Here is an 18155-nt window from a genome sequence, read left to right as displayed (position 1 = left end):
GTTCAAAAAGGTAACACAGGGAGCAAAACTGCCTTGAGGTGTCATTTCAGGGCCCTTTCAGCATTCAAGCAACAATTCCAGCAATCACCTACTATGCATCTGGAACTGGGCTAGTTTCCAGGGATACAGTGGAATTAGACTTGGGCCCAGCCCCCACGGACTGGCATTCTACTTGCAGAGAGCCTGACAGTAAACCAGCCGTCAAGAACAACTATAGTTTTGGTGAGTACAATCAGAGAAATAAATCAGATGCTGTGATAGTGGCACTGGGGGAATGAGGGAAGCAGCCCACTCTAGTCAGGGAGGGCCTCTTAGCTGAGTCCTGAAGGATGAGAAGGAGGCAACTGCAAAGGCCTAGGGGAAAAGCAATTCAGGTAATGAGAACAGGAGCTGTAAATGCCCCGAGGCAGGACAAAGCTTGTTCTGAGAACTGGAGGTAAAATCTGGGTAGTAAGGGAGAGCGGTAAAAGATGAGACTGGAAGGCAGTCTGGACCACAGAACAATGTGGAGTTTGGCCTTGAAGAGCACATGGAAGTATCTGGAGGGTTGTAAGCCAGGGAATGTCCTCCATTTTATTCTGCTACTGGTGGAGAATGGTTGTACGGGGGCAAAAGCCTTTTAGTAAAATGGTTTTCTTAAGGCGTATGCTACTCTGAAAAATACGAAAGTGATTTGGAAAAAATGGAAAGAACTGGCTGAACAGAGCGGGGGAGAGGGAAGACTTGGGGTGGGAAGAAGAGTTTGGAGTTCATTAAGGTAATACAGCACATTCAAAGAAGCAAATGTTAGCTCTTTCCATCCAAACACTGTCCAAGGGGGAGGAGCTCTCAGCCAGTGGACTTCGGCCATTCTGGTCCAGTTGGCAAAGGCCTTGGATTTTATGCTTCAGTAAGCATGCTTTAGTAAGTCTTACATCAGAGGCTGCTGGGATTACTGTGTGAGGTGATTTACGTAATGGGTTCAGCACAATACCTTACTCAAGATATTCTGGCTGGTGGTATTATTATTATTATTAGTTCCTGGATCAGGTTACTAGGGTTAACTATTATTATTTTATCATCATCCTCCTCCTCACCCTCATTATCGCCATCACTACAGGAATCTCCAACCTAACAGTCACACTGAGCTTTTTATCTTCTTTACAGATCTTTCTCCATTTATCTCCATGTCAGTAATGGCAGAACCCTGGAGTCAGCCTTCAGACTCAGTCACCCAAGCCCTGTCAAACGGATCTTCAAAGTGCTTCTGTTCCATCCACTGCCTTCCCTGCTGTACCACCCACGTCCTCGCCACCATGACCCCTTCCGGGACCTGCCTGGTCCTCCACCAAACTACTTGCCACACATCAGGCGGAACAATCTTATGCAAAACCACTTTGATGGCTTCTCTTCACTCTTGGAATCAGCTGACATTCCTTAGCATGGCCCAGAAGGCCCTTTGTGCCCTCTCTACCACTCTAGTCTCATCTCGTGCTATTCTCCCCTGGCTCTCTACATTCCAGTCTTTTTTTTTTTTTTTTTTAACATTTATTTATTTTTGAGACAGAGAGAGACAGAGCATGAAGGGGGGAGGGTCAGAGAGAGAGAGGGAGACACAGAATCTGAAACAGGCTCCAGGCTCCGAGCTGTCAGCACAGAGCCCGATGCGGGGCTTGAACTCATGAACCGCGAGATCATGACCCGAGCCGAAGTCAGACGCTTAACCGACTGAGCCACCCAGGCGCCCCTCTACATTCCAGTCTTACTAGAGTGTTCTGTATTTCTTGGACTCACTAAGCAACCTCTTGCCTCAGGGCCCTTAGACGTGCTATTTTTTTTTTTTTTTCCTGGAAAACTTTGCCTTATTTGCCTGCTAACACCAGTACTTCTTATCTCAGCTGAAGTATCACTTCTTCAGGGAAGCCTTTGTGGGTCCCTCCAAAAATAGATTACGTCCTCCTATTTTATGTACTTCTCTTTTCCTTCAGAGCACTTATGTTAATTGTAATTATATGTTACTTGTGTGAATATTTGCGTAGGATCAAATCTTTTCACTAGACAGTAAGCTCTGTGAGGGCAAAGGCCATGTGGGTCTTATTCACTGAAGTATTCCCAATGAGCCAGGCACACAGGAGGCATTTCGTAAATATCTGTTGCCTGCATGAATATATGAATTGAACTGATCTTGCCTGCACCTGCTTTTCTCCCCTCTTCGGACAGGGCTCCTTGTGGGAAGGCTGTATGTGTCTCTCTCCTCAGAATGAACTGGGATCTGACTTCTGCGGGCCATCCTGCTAACCTGTCCAGCCAAGTGGAATTCAGAAAAGCATGTGTTTTTCTTCCTTTGAATACTGTATGTTTAAATTCCTAGCATTCCTAGCTTCAAAATAAGAGGTATAAACTATTCACAAGTGTCAGGAAAACTCATGGCATAAAGCAACTTGTAATTGTGCTGAGGCTCAAACTTGAGCTGCATGGCTATGTAAGTGGGGGTGTGGTGGGACTGGTTCCCTTAGCCAGACAATGTGAGCTCATCTGACAGACCAGCATCTCAGTGGGGCTGCTCTGCCTTGAAATATTTACAAAGTGTGGGGCTTCAGGATATACTTCTCCCCAAGGTCAAGGGTTTGTACAAAAGTAATTTAACTATGTACAGACAGTTTAGAAAATGGGGGCTGGAAATTCCTTAGAATCTCACCTTCTAATCTCACCCAGTGATTTCATAGAATAATAATTCCTTCCAGTGTGTTTTCACTGCACACAGACTGGGCGACAGACCTTTGAATCCTGGCTCTGCACCTTAATTTTCTCTCAGCCTTTGTTTCCCCATCTATAAAAAGGGGATGATAATTTTCTTTACTAGGTTATTGGATTATATAAGCCAGTCTGTGTGAATTTACTAGTCTTCCTTCTTCTCTTCTCCCATGCTAAGATGTTCCCCTAAACAAGGGGCAAGCTCCCCAACCTCTTCCCTTCTTCTCCTATCCGTGGAGCTGGACAGCTCAGGCTGACCCAAAATGCCCTCAACATCGTCCTCAGACACTTGCAGAGGGCAGAGATGATTAAGGAGCCCTCACAGGAAAAAGCCTCCCGACAATGATACCGAACATTTCAGGGTACCATTTAGCTGTCTTCTTTGGAGGACATTGTTTCCAAACTATTGGTTCTAAATATTTTTTTCTCCTTAACTCTTGGTCTCCAAAGAAAGTGGAAAGAATGTTAAGGATAAAATAGCCCTGGAATACTCCATTTATTTTTGGTCAATATACACTGGTCTAAGGCTTTCCTCTCCTTTCTTAGAAGCAGAAGAATATTCTGTAATGAAAACAGATTCCTTGGATGGGAGATGGGCTAGAGGGGTGATGGGTACTAAGGAGGGCACTTGTGATGAGCACTGGGTGTTGTATGTAAGTGATGCAGCACTGAATTCTACTCCTGAAACCAAAATTGCACTGTATGTAAACTAACTAAAATTAAAACAAAAAACCAAAAAAACCAAAAAAACAAACCTAACAAAATGGATCCCATGTCCATCTTAAGTCACTATTGCCCAAGGCCTAGCTGTATTCCCTGAGAAGCAGAACAGAAGTGAACAAGCATGTTAAAGGTGAACTTGAAATCAACCCAAGCTGCTTTAACATTAAACTTTCTGCTTGATCTCCAAATGGACAATTATGTAAACCTTGATGAGGCTAAGTACACATGGAATTTGCCTTTGGGGCTTTGTCCTGAGAAGGACATGCACCTTTCTTTGAGGTGCTCAATAATGCACAAACTACACAACTACAAATGTCAAGGCCTTAACAATGCACTTTTAACTTTTAGTTACAAGAGCCTGAAACACAGAAGACCTTGCAGCCTGCTCCTGGCTGGGCAAACAGGCTGAGAGTCAACGAACATTGACTGTGGGCTTACTATTTTTTCTCACACCTATTAACAATCAGTGTTGAAAAGTTATATATTACCATCCCCATTCCATAGAAGGAAGAAAATGAGGTCTAGAGACATAAAGTTAGCAGAGTAAGTAGCGGAGTTGGGATTCAAATCCAGACCTTCTGTCTTAAATCCAGTGCTGTTTTTTTATTTCTCTACAACAGTTTCCTCAGTTCCAGGCCTGAGAGGGTATAAGGACTAATTTGTACCTTCCCAAGTGCCATTACTGAGCTAAGATCAATCTCAACATGATCATGGCAAGTAAATACAAAATTTGTATTACATGTAAATTTATATATTTGTGTATATTTACATATGAATATATACTTTCCCTCCTGTTTGAGAATAAGTTGAACATTATGCATTTCTACCCTTCAGTACTTCAGTCTGGATTTCCTAAGACCTAGGACATTTACTTTCATTAAGCCAGGATCATTATCAAAAATAGGAAGTTTAATATTAATATAATATTACATAATCTATTTACATTTCACCAATTGTCCCAATAATGTGCTTTATAGCTTCTTTTTTCCTTGTTCAGGATCCAATCCAGGATCATGCTTTGCATTTAGTATTAATCTGGATTAATTTCTAATCTGGAAGTTTCTTGGTCTTTGTTTTTAAGACATTGGCACTTTATTTATTTATTTATCTAATTTTTTAATTTTAGAGAGAGAGAGAAAGTATGAGTCGGGGAGAGATGGAGAGGGGCAGACAGAGAGAGAGCAAGAGAATCTTAAGCAGGCTCCATGCTCAGCACAGAGGGGCTCAATCCTATGACCCTGGGATCATGACATTAGCTGAAATCAAGAGTTGGATGCTCAACCTGCTGAACTACCCAGGTGCCCCAAGACATTGGCATTTTTAAGGAGTATAAGCCAATTATTTTATAAAAGGTCCCTCAGTGTGAGTTTGTCTGGTGCTTCCATGTGATTAGACTCAGGTCATGGATTTTTGGCAAGAACACTACATAAGTGATGAGGTGTTCTTCTCAGGGCATCATATTAAGAAATATGTTTTCTTGGGATGCCTGGGTGGCTCAGTCGGTTGAGTGTCCGACTTCGGCTCAGGTCACGATCTCGCCGTCTGTGAGTTTGAGCCCCGCGTCGGGCTCTGTGCTGACAGCTTGGAGCCTGGAGCCTGCTTCGGATTCTGTGTCTCCCTCTCTCTCTGTCCCTCCCCTGCTCATGCTCTGTCTCTCTCTCTCTCTCTCTCTCTGTCAAAAATAAATAAACATTAAAAAAAATAAAAAAAAAATGTGCTTTCTCCTCTAAAAAGTTACTATCTTTCCTTTTGGAATTAATGATATCAGTTTTCCCAAGGGCCTTATTAGTCTTTGGCCAATAAAATCATTCTCATTCGAAGGAGCTATTCATTATTTTCCTTGTTGATATTTGCCTCTTGAGCGTTAATTAGTCTGACTCTCCTGGATCCTCATTGATCACTGGCTTTGCCAGGGCCTTGAGCAAACCTATGTTCGCAGACTTTAGAGTGTCTTAACAATTTCTGCAAGATGTATGCTTTTAGCTTGCCACTGATTTGCTCTGGATTTGCATCATACTGACAGATGCTTACAATGTCCACAGTCAATGAGCAAATGACTCAACAAAGACTTTGCAGTGACAGGCTAGGGTAAGATGCCAGGGCTAATCAGATCATTCCGAAATATTTCTCATGTTATAATGACATCTGCTTACCTATACAACCTAACAACTGCAATGGCCACTGGATTATCTGCCATTACAAAAATATGTGAATTCTTTTGACTCACAGCGGTGATTCCAACGATGTCATTCCTTCTTCCTTATAGTTACAACCAAGGCACAATGCTTTACTTAGGCTAACAAATTAGAATCACCTATTAACTTCAATTCATAATAATGACCATTGTGAGGCTCCTACACCATCTTATTTGTGAACAAATGCTCCTTACCTCTTAAAACATGTTGATAACTGGATAACAGAAACTGCAGATGCTCAACCAGTTCATCCCACGTCTGCCACTGGGTTTTATCCGACTGCAGAGAAGTAAAAGCAGGTGGTAGTAGATGCCTTCCTCAATTAGAAGCTCAAGGGTTGGGGGGAAGGTGTTCTAGGCCTGACCAAAGCAGGGAAGCATGTACCTGGCACTTGAGCAGTGATGTGGAATTGTTCAGAAAGTAGAGGGCCTGGGCCAGAGACAAGGGCAGGCGGGTGGGAGTCTCGCAGCTGTGAAGGAATATGATTTCTAACACTTTGCAGCGCAGAAGGTGGCTCTCCATCGTAGTGAAGAACATCTCTCTGTGTGGAGAACAGAAAGGTTAACCATCACAACTATCACTTCAAGGAACACATACCACAATTCCCCCTGAAAGTGCTAACGTTTGTCCTGAAGCAGAGACGGCTAAGAAGGAATACGACAGGGGCCTACAAAATCACAAAGCTTGTGGACAGGGCAGAGGGGGATTTGTTCATGAATTAACCACTGCCAGAAAGAGGGAAAAGTCTTTGACATTTGGAAAAGATAAGTTGAGGACAAATGAAAAAGGATAACTTCATACTGTAAGAGAATTCATATGAGATAAATATTTCCGAGTGTCCACAGTGTGCCAGGTACTGTTTGGCCCAGCAAAGAACATCAAGGTAAATAAAAGAAGGTATTTCTCTCCAAAAGCTGACCGTTGAACAAGGGCAGACGGTACGCGACGGGAACTTAAATATGGCGCGGGGCAAGTGCATGTGTACGTGAGCTGCCTGTGGTGCTCCAGACACACAAACAGGAGAGGGTACGTTTGGTCAGGGGACTCCGAGTGGCCTTGTAATGGAGGAGGAGGCATGAGACAGTGGTGCAGGAAGAGCAAAGAAGACTCAAGGCGGGAGGCCTTTCTCCAGAGAGGAGAAACCTGGACAAAACGAATAAAGTGAAAAATACACAGCTGTGGCAGTATAGCCCCTTAAATTTCAAGTCCAGGACTTGAGAGTCCCAGAGGGCTCTTGCCCTTGACTCTGTCACTCTACCCAGTGCAGGGCTCGACCAGCAAGGGTGGGCTCCAGAATATTCAAAGTGTCAGAGAGGGAGGGCTACAAAATGACAAAACTTCCTGTGCTTCAGGAAGGTGAATCAAGCTCATTGTTCTGAAAGCAATGTCAGCTTCTAGAAGAATGGTATAAATCTCAGATGCGTCTGCTCCAAGGTGTTTTCTTAAAGGTTTGTCAGTCCTTGTCAGGTCTGCCGGTCACAGCAGTTCTGGGGAGCAGATAGCTCACGAGCACATAAGGAGGTGCAGCTGTAAGGAACACGAGTAGCCCTGATCCAAGAGCTCTTTCTCCTGTAACATCTTGCCCTTTATAGTTTTGCAACATCTGGAAAAGTAGGGGGTTCTTCGTGCCACTGCCATTTATAAAAAGGATAAAGCACAAAGAGTTTATTATTTTAATCTTCTTTTTTCCCTTTCCCTTTGCTTTTGCGTCAGGCACATATATTATTTGTATAAAAGCAAAATGAATATTTTTAACCTTTGCTTCTTACTATTCAAAAGTTTAAAAAGTCAACAATAAGTTGTGACTATCCATTTTATTTCTTTAATGATTTGAAAATCATTGTATATTTTCTCTGACACATTTTCCAGATATAAGGAACTCCAAATGATTACATTTGCAAGATAGTTCCCAAATTCTTTTTAAAGTCCAATCTGTACTGTGTATTTGCCCTATTTCTTTCACAAGACAGTTTTCCTATTCAATAACCTTTTATTTCAAACTGTATTTTCTCTTCTAACTTTGTTTCCAGGGCTCGCGGTTGTCTTGGTTTTATAATCCACAGGTGGCAAACTCAGAGATACACAAAGGACAAAAAGATCATTTTCATGCATTGGCCAGAGTAGGAAATGGAGGTACAATGATCTATAGCAATTCAAATTTGAATTTCAAAAACAAGATGTACCTAATGAGTGACTAGGTAGGTGGGGACTACTAGCAAAGAGAAATGGAAACCATAAAAATGAATCAAATGGAAACACCAGATCTGAAAAATATAATATCTGAAATGGAAAAAAAGAAAAAAAAAGACACCACTGCTTAGGCTTAACAGCAAATTGGGCACTGTGAAAGAAATGATTGGGAATCTTGGAGCCTATCCAAACTGAAATAGAAAAAAAGAGTCAAGACACAACAAGGCAAAACAACACCAACAGAAAACACCAGAATCTCAGTGATCTGTGAAACAGTGTCAAGCAATCCATATATGTACTTGAATCCCCAGAATAAGTTGAGAGTTTGGGGCAAAAAAATCCTGTCCAAGATGTTACAGAATTTGATGAAAAACATCAACTCACAGATTTAAGAAGCTTACTGAACCCCAAGCAGGATAAATGTAAAGGAAACCACACCTAGGTATCATAATCAAATTGCTGGAAAAAAAATAATAAAGCAGTCAGAGAAAAAGACACACGACATAGGGGAACTGCAGTAAGATGTTCTAAGAACCTCTCATTAGCAAACCAGGAGAAAATGGAACAACTTTAAAATAAATGAAGAAAAATTACCTATCAACCTAGAATTTACATCAAGTAAAAACACCAATCATAAATGAAGGTGACATAAAAACATTTCCAGATAAAAGCTGAGAGAGGGGCGCCTGGGTGGTGCAGTCGGTTAAGCGTCCGACTTCAGCCAGGTCACGATCTCGCGGTCCGTGAGTTCGAGCCCCGCGTCAGGCTCTGGGCTGATGGCTCAGAGCCTGGAGCCTGTTTCCGATTCTGTGTCTCCCTCTCTCTCTGCCCCTCCCCCGTTCATGCTCTGTCTCTCTCTGTCCCAAAAAATAAAATAAAAAACGTTGAAAAAAAAATTTAAAAAAATAAATAAATAAATAAAAGCTGAGAGAATTTATTATATAATTTATTCTGCACTACAAGAATACTTTAAAAAGTAAATTCTTTTGGTAGATAAGAAATGACACCAAATGGAACTTGGATCTTCAAGAAAGAATACCAGAAATGGTAACGATGTGGGTCTGATGTATATATTTTTTCTGACACTACAAGCAGTTAACTCAATTCTGGCGTGAAGATAGCATCAGATCCCACAGGTTATGGATCCTATGAGACTCCCTCCACCCTTACTTCAGATGCCACCCTCACATCCAGTTTGTCATCTGTGCTGCTGGATGACTGGCTGTGGATGAGAAGTTCCTAGGTCTCCCTCCTCAGGTTCAATCAATTTGCTGGAATGGCTCACAAAACTCAGAAAAAGATTTTACTTACCAGTTTACCAGTTTCTTATAAAGGGATGTAACTCAGGAACAGCCAGATGGAAGATATGCACAGGGCAAGGTATGGGGAGAGGTGAAAGGCTTCCAAGCTCTCTGAGGCTGTCATTCTCCTGGTATCTCCCTGTGTTCACTATCCTGTAAGCTTTCTGAGCCCTGTCCTTTTGGCTTTTTTATAGAGGCTTCATTAGATAGACAGGACGGATTAAATCATTGACTATTTGTGATTAAACTCCATCCCCAGCCCCTCTCCCCATCCCGTAGGAAGGTGGAGGTAGGGGGTTGGGGGTTGGGACACAGTTGGTTCTCCTAACAACCAGCTCCCATACCTACCCTAGGGATATTCCAAAAGTGACCTCATTAACATAATAAAAGGCACCTTTAGCTCTCCTCACTTAGGAAATTCCAAGGGTTTTAGCTCTGTGCCAAAAATGGGATGAAGACCAATTATATATATTTCTTATTATAAATCACAATATCATGGAGGGTAAATATGAAAGACCCTTCCCACATCCTCTCTCTCAAAAATAAATAAACATTAAAAGAGAGAGAGAGAACGCGTGAGCAGGAGAGGGACAGAGAGAGAGAGGGAGGCACAGAATCCAAAGCAGATTCCAGGCTCTGAGCTGTCAGCACAGAGCCTGATGCGGGGCTCGAACTCATGAACTGTGAGATCATGACCTGCGCCGAAGTCAGACGTTTAACCGACCGAGCCACCCAGGTGCCCCACTCTCTCTCTCTTTTAAAATGTTTTATTTATTTCTGAGAGAGAGAGAGAGAGAGACAGAAAGGGAGAGGGAGGAAGGGGAAGGGGCAGAGAGAGGGTGGGGGACACAGAATCCGAAGCAGGCTCCAGGCTCTGATCTGTTAGCACTCTGAGCTGGAACTCACGGACCAGACCATGAGATCATGACCTGAGCCGAAGCTGGACGCTCATCCAACTGAGCCACCCAGGCGCCCCATCCCACATCATCTCTTAAATTTGTTTTAAAAGCAACTAAGTGTTTAAAACAAAAATGTGACTTCATTCTGGAGTTTATACCTATGTAAAAGTAAAAGTGTATGACAGTAAAGCACAAAGGATGAGAGCAGGGTACACGGAAGTACAAGTTTTTAAGATTCTTACATCACGTGTTAGGTGACATAATATTAATTCAAGGCAGACTACAGTAACTTAAGGATGCATATTCTAATTCTAAGGGCAATTATTAAAAATAATTTGCTGAAAAGTATTTGATAAAATTCAATATCCACTCACGATGAAAACTAGGAGTAAAAGGGAACTTCTTCAACTTGTTAATGAACATCTACAAAACCCCCCCACAGCTTGCATCATAATTCATGGTGAACTTATATTTTAATAAATAATTAACTAATGAACTGAATGTTTTCCCCTGGGTCATTAACAAAGGCAAAGATGTCTGCTTTTACCACGACTATTCAACACAGCTGTGGAAGTTCTAGCCAGTGCAGTAAGGCAAGAAAAGGAAATAAAAGGCATAAAGATTCTAGACAGGAAGAAATAAAACTGTCCCTATATACAAGATAACACACTGACACAGATCTATATGGACAACCCCAAGGAATCTTTGGCACAAAAGTATCCATAGAAGGAAAGTTGATAAATTGTATTTTATCAACATTTAAAACTTTTGGTCTGTGAAAGACCTTGTTTAGTGGCTGAAAAGAGAAACTACAGAATGGGAGAAAATGTTTGCAAACCACAGATCTGACGAAAAAGCAGTATCTAGGATACAAAAAGATTCTCAAAACTCAACAGTAACAAAGCAAACAATCCATTTAGAAAATGAAAAGAGACATTTCAATAAAGAAGTTATACTAAGCACATGAGAAGATGTTCACACTCATTAGCTATTAGAGAAATGAAAACCACACTGAGACGCCACCACAGACTTATCAGAATGGCTAACATCAACAACAGTGGCAACACCAGATGCCGGCTGGGGTGCAGATAAACTGGATCACAAATGTATTGTTGGTGGGCATGTAAAATAGTATAGCTGCTCAGGGAAAGAGTTTGGCAGTTTCTTGAACTAAACATGTCACGGACATATGATACAAACATTATACTCCTTTGTATTTATTCTAGAGATATGAAGACTTCTGTTCACATGAGAATTTCTATGCGAGTATTTATAGCAGCTTTATTCATAATAGTCCCAAACTAAACAACAGATATCCTGAATGGGTAAATGGTTAAAGAAAATCCAAGATACACTCACACCATGAACTACGATTCAGTAATAAAAAGGGATGAACTACTGATACAATAACCTGAATGAATCTCTAGAGAATTATGCTGAGTGTAAAAAGCCAACCCCAAAATGTATGATTCCATTTATAAAATATTCTTGAAATGACAAAAGTGTAAAAATGGAGAGCAGATTAGTTGTCAGAGGTTAAGAAGGGAAGGGGTGGGAGGGAAGGGCATATGGCTATAAAAGGGCAAAATGAATAATCCCTGTGGTGATGAAAATGTTCTGTATGTTGGCTTGCACCAATCTAGATGTTCTGGTTGTGATACTGCACTATGGTTTTGTGATACGTTATCCCTGGGGAAAACTGGTTAAAGAGTACATGGGATCTCTCTGTATTCTTCCTTGTAACTAATGCAAATAGATGTCAAAATAAAAATGTTTTTGATGTTTATTTATTTTTTGATAGAGGATCAGAGCGTGAGTGGGGGAGGGCAGAGAGAGAGAGGAGACACAGAATCCGAAGCAGGCTCCAAGGTCTGAGATGTCAGCACAGAGCCTGATGCGGGCGGGGCTTGAACTCACGAACTGGGGGATCATGACCTGAGCCGAGAAGTCAGATGCTTAACTGACTGCGCCACCGAGGTGCCCCAAAATAAATTTTAATTAAAAAAAGCTAAAAGCCAATAGGAAAGACTAAATGGAATAACCGAAAATAATCCGAAAGAAGGCAGAAAAGGAGGTAAAAGTGAACAAAGGAGAAAGAGACAAATAGGAAGCAAATAGCAAGATGACAGATATAAAACCAACAATTAAATGTAAATGGAATAAATAACTCCCATTAAAAGGTAGGGATTGTCAGCTGACTCAAAAAGCCAGACTCTATGCTATTTACAATAAACATACCCTTTTTTCCTTTAACCTTTTGTTGGACACACAGAAGAGTTGCAAGAATAGTACAAAGAATTCCCAAATACTGTTAATGCTTTTCACCAAATGCTTATCACATCTTCTTTATCCTTCTGTCTTTGATTTTCAATTTATTTCTCTTAACTATTTGAGGGTAAGCTGCAGACATGATGCCCATTTACCCCTAAATACTTCAGTGTATAATTCCTAAAAACAAGGACATTCTCTTAGATAATCAAATACAATGATCAAAATCAGGAAATTAACTTTAACATAATATTATCCACAGACTTTAGTCAGATTTTTTTCATTGTCCTCCTAATGCTATTTATAACAAAATCAGAGATTACACATTGTATTGTCTGTTTTTACAGTTAGTTTCTTTATTGTACTTTGTCTTTCATGACACTGACATTTTTTAAAAGTGCAGGTCCGTTTTTTTCATAGAATGTTTCTCATTTTGGATTTGTCTGATTATTTTCCCACAATTAGACTGAGGTTATGCGTTTTGGGGCAAGAGTACTACAAGAATTATGTTTTGTTTTTCTCAGTGCATCATATCAAAAGGCACATGATGCCAACTTACCTTATTGTTGGTATTAACTTTGATCACTTAGTGACTAAGGTAGGGCCTCCACTACTATTTTTTCCCTATTATAATTAATATCTTGTGGCAATACACTTCGAGATTATGCAAATATCTTGGTACTCCACAAACTTTCACCATTTTAATATCCATTTATACCTAAACTGGCTATTATCATGATGGTTGTCAAATGGCATTTTTTCCCAATTCATCATTTCTTTTTATATTTATTAATTGGCTTTCAACTGTAAGGAAGAAAGTCCATTCTCTTCTTTCCTGTCAGTGTTAGAATTATATATTCTTATTTTATTTAATAGTTTTTATAGTCTTTTACTGTCAATATTTATTCTGATGCCAAATTATCCCAGATTTGGTCAGTGAAGCCCTTTAAGCTGGCTCGTGTGTCTTTTGACAAGTCTGAACATTTCCTTACTTTCTGGCACAAGATGTTCCAGGTTCATCTTGTACTTTTCCCTACCTCGGCTGTGGAATTATCCTTTCCTTCAAGGAACTCTTGTTCCTTTTAGGGTAAATTGGTATTTAGAAACAAAGATCTGGGTCCTAGGTGAGCTTATTGCCACTAAAGTGTAATTATTTTTATGTTCTCTCAGTGGGCACAGGTAGGAAAAAGATGTATGAATGAATACACACACACATACACACACACACACACACACACAGAGCACTGTCACACATCTACATCTATTTCTTTATCTTTCCATATTTATTAGAAACCACAAGTTCATATTGATACCTCCAATTCCAATCCAGCACCACAGGGTTCCTTCTATCCTTTCCCCTTTTCATATGTGTAACTCTCTTCTCTGACAGTGAGAAACTTGGCTCTCATTATCCACAATACATTTATTTGTTTAATCCTAGAATACACATAAGATAATTTTTGAATTGTTAACTTAATACCTCTGTGAAAAAGAGTTCCAATATTTATTTACATTTCATTTTCTCTTTAGCCTGAGAATATTTAGTCCAAATACTGTGTTTTAAATTACTTGGACAGATTAGTGGTTGCCAGGGATTGGGGAAGATGGATGGTGCGGCTGTAAAAGGAAAGGGATCCTTGTGGAGATGGAATAGTTCTGTATATCTCGATTGTGCCGGTAGTTACGTGAATCTATGAATCTATACATGTGATCACACTGCACACAAATGAGTGCATGCAAATTGGGTGAAATCTGTATATGATCTGTGGATTATACCAGTGTCGATTTCCTGTTAGTGATATTGTACTATAGTTATGTAAGATGTAATCACTGGGGAAAAAACAGGGTGAAGCGTACGTAGGACTTCTCTGTATTAATTTTTGCAACCTCCTGTGAATCCGTAATTATTTAAAAATAGAAAGTGAAAAAAAAAAGTTACTTGGGCTTGTTTTTCCCTCACACCCCTCCCCTCATACACCTCCCCTCACCCCGGTTATGTTATTTATTTAAAGCACAGATTAGTTTGTCTCTATTCCGTGTTAGGCTCTCCCTTGTTATCTTTCAACTCTCTTGTTGATTTATTTTCCTTTTTGGAGTATATAAAACATTAGAGTAGCCCCCAAAGCCTAAAAGTCATAATATACGAAGAAGTTTGTACTTAGAAGTATTATAGCATCACCATCACCACCAGTATCACCATGATCACTCTGGCCTAGTACCTTTTCTCTTCCAGCCCATTGCCATCCATCCCCTCAATGTAAGCAATTTGATTAGTCTGCCAGTTGCCATTTTTTCAGTCTGCCATTTTTCTTAACTTTGTTCCTTTTTTGACAAATGATCATAATCATGTACATTTAAAAATTTCTCCTTTCTTACAAAAAGATACATATATTTACGATGCATACTCTTTATATTTTGCCTTTTTTATTCAATAATATATTTTGGAAATCGGTTCAGAAAATTTGCTCCTACTTTTATTTATTTATTTATTTATTTATTTATTTATTTATTACCACTGCATAATACTCCATTGTGTGGATGTACTATGGATATTCAACCACTGCACTATGAATGGGCATTTGGGTTGTTTTTATACAATTTTAATTTTATACAATTATAAACAATGCTGTAGTGAAAATCCTACATATGAGATTTTCATATTGTTAGAAGTGTATCTTCAGGGCAAATTCCTAGAAGTGAGCTTGCTGGGTCAAGGGACAATTGTTCATTTAGTTTTGTTAGATAATGCAGAATTCCCAACAGGTCTGCCCCATTTTGCATTCCCACCAGCAACACATGAGTACCTGCTTTCTCAAATCTCTCTCTCTCTTTTTTATTTTTATTTTTTAAAGATTTTATGTTTAAGTAATCTCTACATCCAACATGGAGCTTGAATTCACAACCCTGAAATCAAGAGTCACATGCTCTACTAAGAGCCAGCCAGGTGCCCTCAAAACCTCTCTACTGGAATGTATTTATTGTACTTCAAAATTCTTACTATTTGGGTAGGTGAGAAACGGCACCTCAGCGTAGTTTTAGTTTATATTTCTTTAAATATGAGTGAGGGTGAACATTATAAGAAAACAAAATTACAGCTCAATTTCCCTTGTAAACACAGATGCAAAAGCGCTTAATAAAATATTAGTAAATGGAATCTGTCAGTACACAAAAAGAGTAACATATCACAACCAAGTACGATTTTTTATTCCAGGAATGGAAGGTTGGTTTAACATTAGGAAATTAATCAGTATAATTCATCACAATGTGATAAAGGAGAAAAATTACGATTATCTCAATATATGCAGAAAACATATTTCACAAATTTTAATACCTAGTTTTCATAAAAACACTCCACTATAGAAACTAGAAATAGAAAGAAGCTTCATCAATCCAACAGACGACCTCTAGGAAACATCTATAGCTAACATTATACTTGGTCAAAGACTGAATGTTTTCCCACTAAGATTAGGACTAAGGCAAGGATATCTGCTCTGATCACTTCTCCAACATTCTATTGGGGGGTGCTAGCCCATGTAATAAGGTAGGAAAAAGAAGCAAGAGGCATAAAGATTGGAGAGGAAGATGTTAAACTGCTTTTATTTGCAGAAAATATGGTTGTGTATGTAGAAAATCCTAAGAAAACCACAAAAATATTCTTATTAGATATAATAAGTGAATTTAGCAAGGTTGCAGCAGGATTTCTACATACTATCAGTGAGTCAATGGAAAATGATAGGTGACATGGGTTATGCATTTGCCAAAATCCATGGAATACTTATGCAAATCAGTTTATATAATTTAATTGTGTGTAAATTATACCTAAACTTTAAAGAATTTAAATAAACCAAGGTAAAGGCTATATAAAGTATCTTCTAGTATAATTTGAGTGGTTGCCAATTTGCCCCTTCTGAGTTTTAGAACAGGGTCAGGTTTTATTTAAATTGTTTTTGTCAGTGTTAGGTCTAAATGTGTTTACAGTTACCCATTCCTTAGATTTCCCATCTCTCATAAGAATCTAGGCTTATATGAATGAATGGCATGCGAGTTGGACCCAAATGAAATACTTCCGACAAAGTGATAGAGCGAGCATGGCATTTATGTACGCTTCCTTCGGTCTGACCACTATAACATATTGCTTCCTCTGAACATTGAACTTGGGATCAAAAAGTCCTGGGTTTGAATTTGTATTATGAATCCAATTAGCTGTGTAACCGTGGACTAATGATTTCACTACTTTAAGTATTTTTCTCATTTGTTAAATAGGAATACCGTATGAAAACGTGAAAATATGAGATTGCTAATGTGACAATGACACATGTCATTGTAGGGACTCAATAAATGTTTTTCTTAATCTCACTGGGGTATTTTAATTAAATCTCTATTACAGTACAATTTGATATGACGTTTTCTTCTAATAGAGGAACCAGAACTGTAGATGAACAGTCTCGCCTGCCAATTGGGAGTTATGCGATGGGGATCAGAAGTCACACGTGGAGCTCTGATAGAGATAATTTACCCAAGAGACACTACTGTTCAATGGCTCTCTCACAGTTATTTCCTGCACTAGCCACTATTCATGAATTCATATTCATTCATTTATTTATTTTTCCTCTGGATTCTAAAATTACTGGTTTAAAGAAGGAATCACTGGTCCCTGCCAAGAACTCTATTTCTTTATCTCCTTCTAAGGGAACACTTTACTAATGCATGCTTAGAGAAATTGAGTTCCTTATTCTTACTGTTTGGGCTTATTCTCCAGGTCCAACTGTTTTCATTCTTGGCTCACCTCTTCTTCTGCTAATATTGGACATGCCTATTTCATTCATCCACCAAGCCTTTAGTGAACATTTATATCAGGCTCTATGGTTGAGGATCAGAGAACGGCTGAACCTTGAGGGATGAGTAAAGTTCTCAGCCAAATGAATCAAGTAAGAAACTGCAGGCTCCACTTAAGGCATCCTGCCTGTTCTCAAGAGGTTTTGCCTTAGTTTCAAATAATCAGTTGAGAACCTCTTTATTTCAAAAGACTAACGAGACAGAAACTATCCCTCCTTCTCGTCTTTCCCAATGTAACTACTGTTTGGAATTTTCTTTTGAAATTCTGTTCCCAGAACATAAAACAGAAACAAAAGTAAGACTCACCTCTGACTCCTCTCAGGAATGTCCAGCACAAATCCAAACATCATCTCAGCAATTTTATTGGAGCTGCAGGTGGGGGTCCTGTCTACCTCTACGGCTATAGACAGCATCCTTTGCAGCTGACACACAATCCTGAGTCCAGAACACAGAACACAAGTGAGTGGGACCGTCTGGCAAGGAGCCACCCTGCTAGCTGGGAGGAGGCCCCCACCAGTGTACTAAAGGATCTTGTAAAGCACCTACTAGGTCAGGGAGAACTACCTGAGCCATCAGCATGCTTTTATTTAGAAATTTCACCTACCTGAATCCCTTCTGCCAGCTATCTGAACCACTGAACCTGTGGTTGAGCTGTAAAAGCAAGCTACTTTTAAATTCAAAAATAGAAAATAGGATCTAGAGAACGATCTAGAGAACTTTAAGGATCATCTAACCTGTAACTTCTCTATTTTCCAGATGAAGAAACAGGTCCAGAATGACTATCAATTATTTGAATTTCTTTGATATGGGAGAAAATACATCTTTATCATATAGTTCTCCTGTTACTGGTTCCCTTATAATTATCCTTTACCAAGTTCAGTCTCAGAACTTCAACTGGTGGACCGTGACCCTCTCTCCCATCGGACCTAAATGTGGGAGATAGCCAGGCTGATGTGACCAAAAGAATGTAGGCCACCCCGCAGAAAGATGGGCCTGGCGTGAAGTCAGTC

The 18155-nt window shown here is 39.7% G+C and overlaps 1 protein-coding gene across 1 annotated transcript in view; it reads right to left on the bottom strand.

Annotated features, from left to right (window-relative positions):
* SIMC1 (SUMO interacting motifs containing 1) overlaps positions 1-18155 on the bottom strand; it is a gene marked incomplete at its 5' end in the record, with an annotated part of 82387 nt that overhangs the window by 2310 nt on the left and 61922 nt on the right. Inside the window, 3 exons of the mRNA XM_040492890.1 lie at positions 5846-5930; positions 6036-6192; positions 17452-17580. Of these exons, the coding sequence (XP_040348824.1) occupies positions 5846-5930; positions 6036-6192; positions 17452-17580 (371 nt within the window). The remainder of the gene's footprint in view (positions 1-5845; positions 5931-6035; positions 6193-17451; positions 17581-18155) is intronic.

The sequence above is a fragment of the Herpailurus yagouaroundi genome, unplaced genomic scaffold (assembly GCF_014898765.1).
Source record: "Herpailurus yagouaroundi ecotype Mexico unplaced genomic scaffold, PumYag 29, whole genome shotgun sequence".
Classification (NCBI taxonomy): Eukaryota; Metazoa; Chordata; class Mammalia; order Carnivora; family Felidae; genus Herpailurus; species Herpailurus yagouaroundi.
Note: the sequence above shows the minus strand (reverse complement) of the source record. Positions and strands in the feature narration are given on the sequence as shown.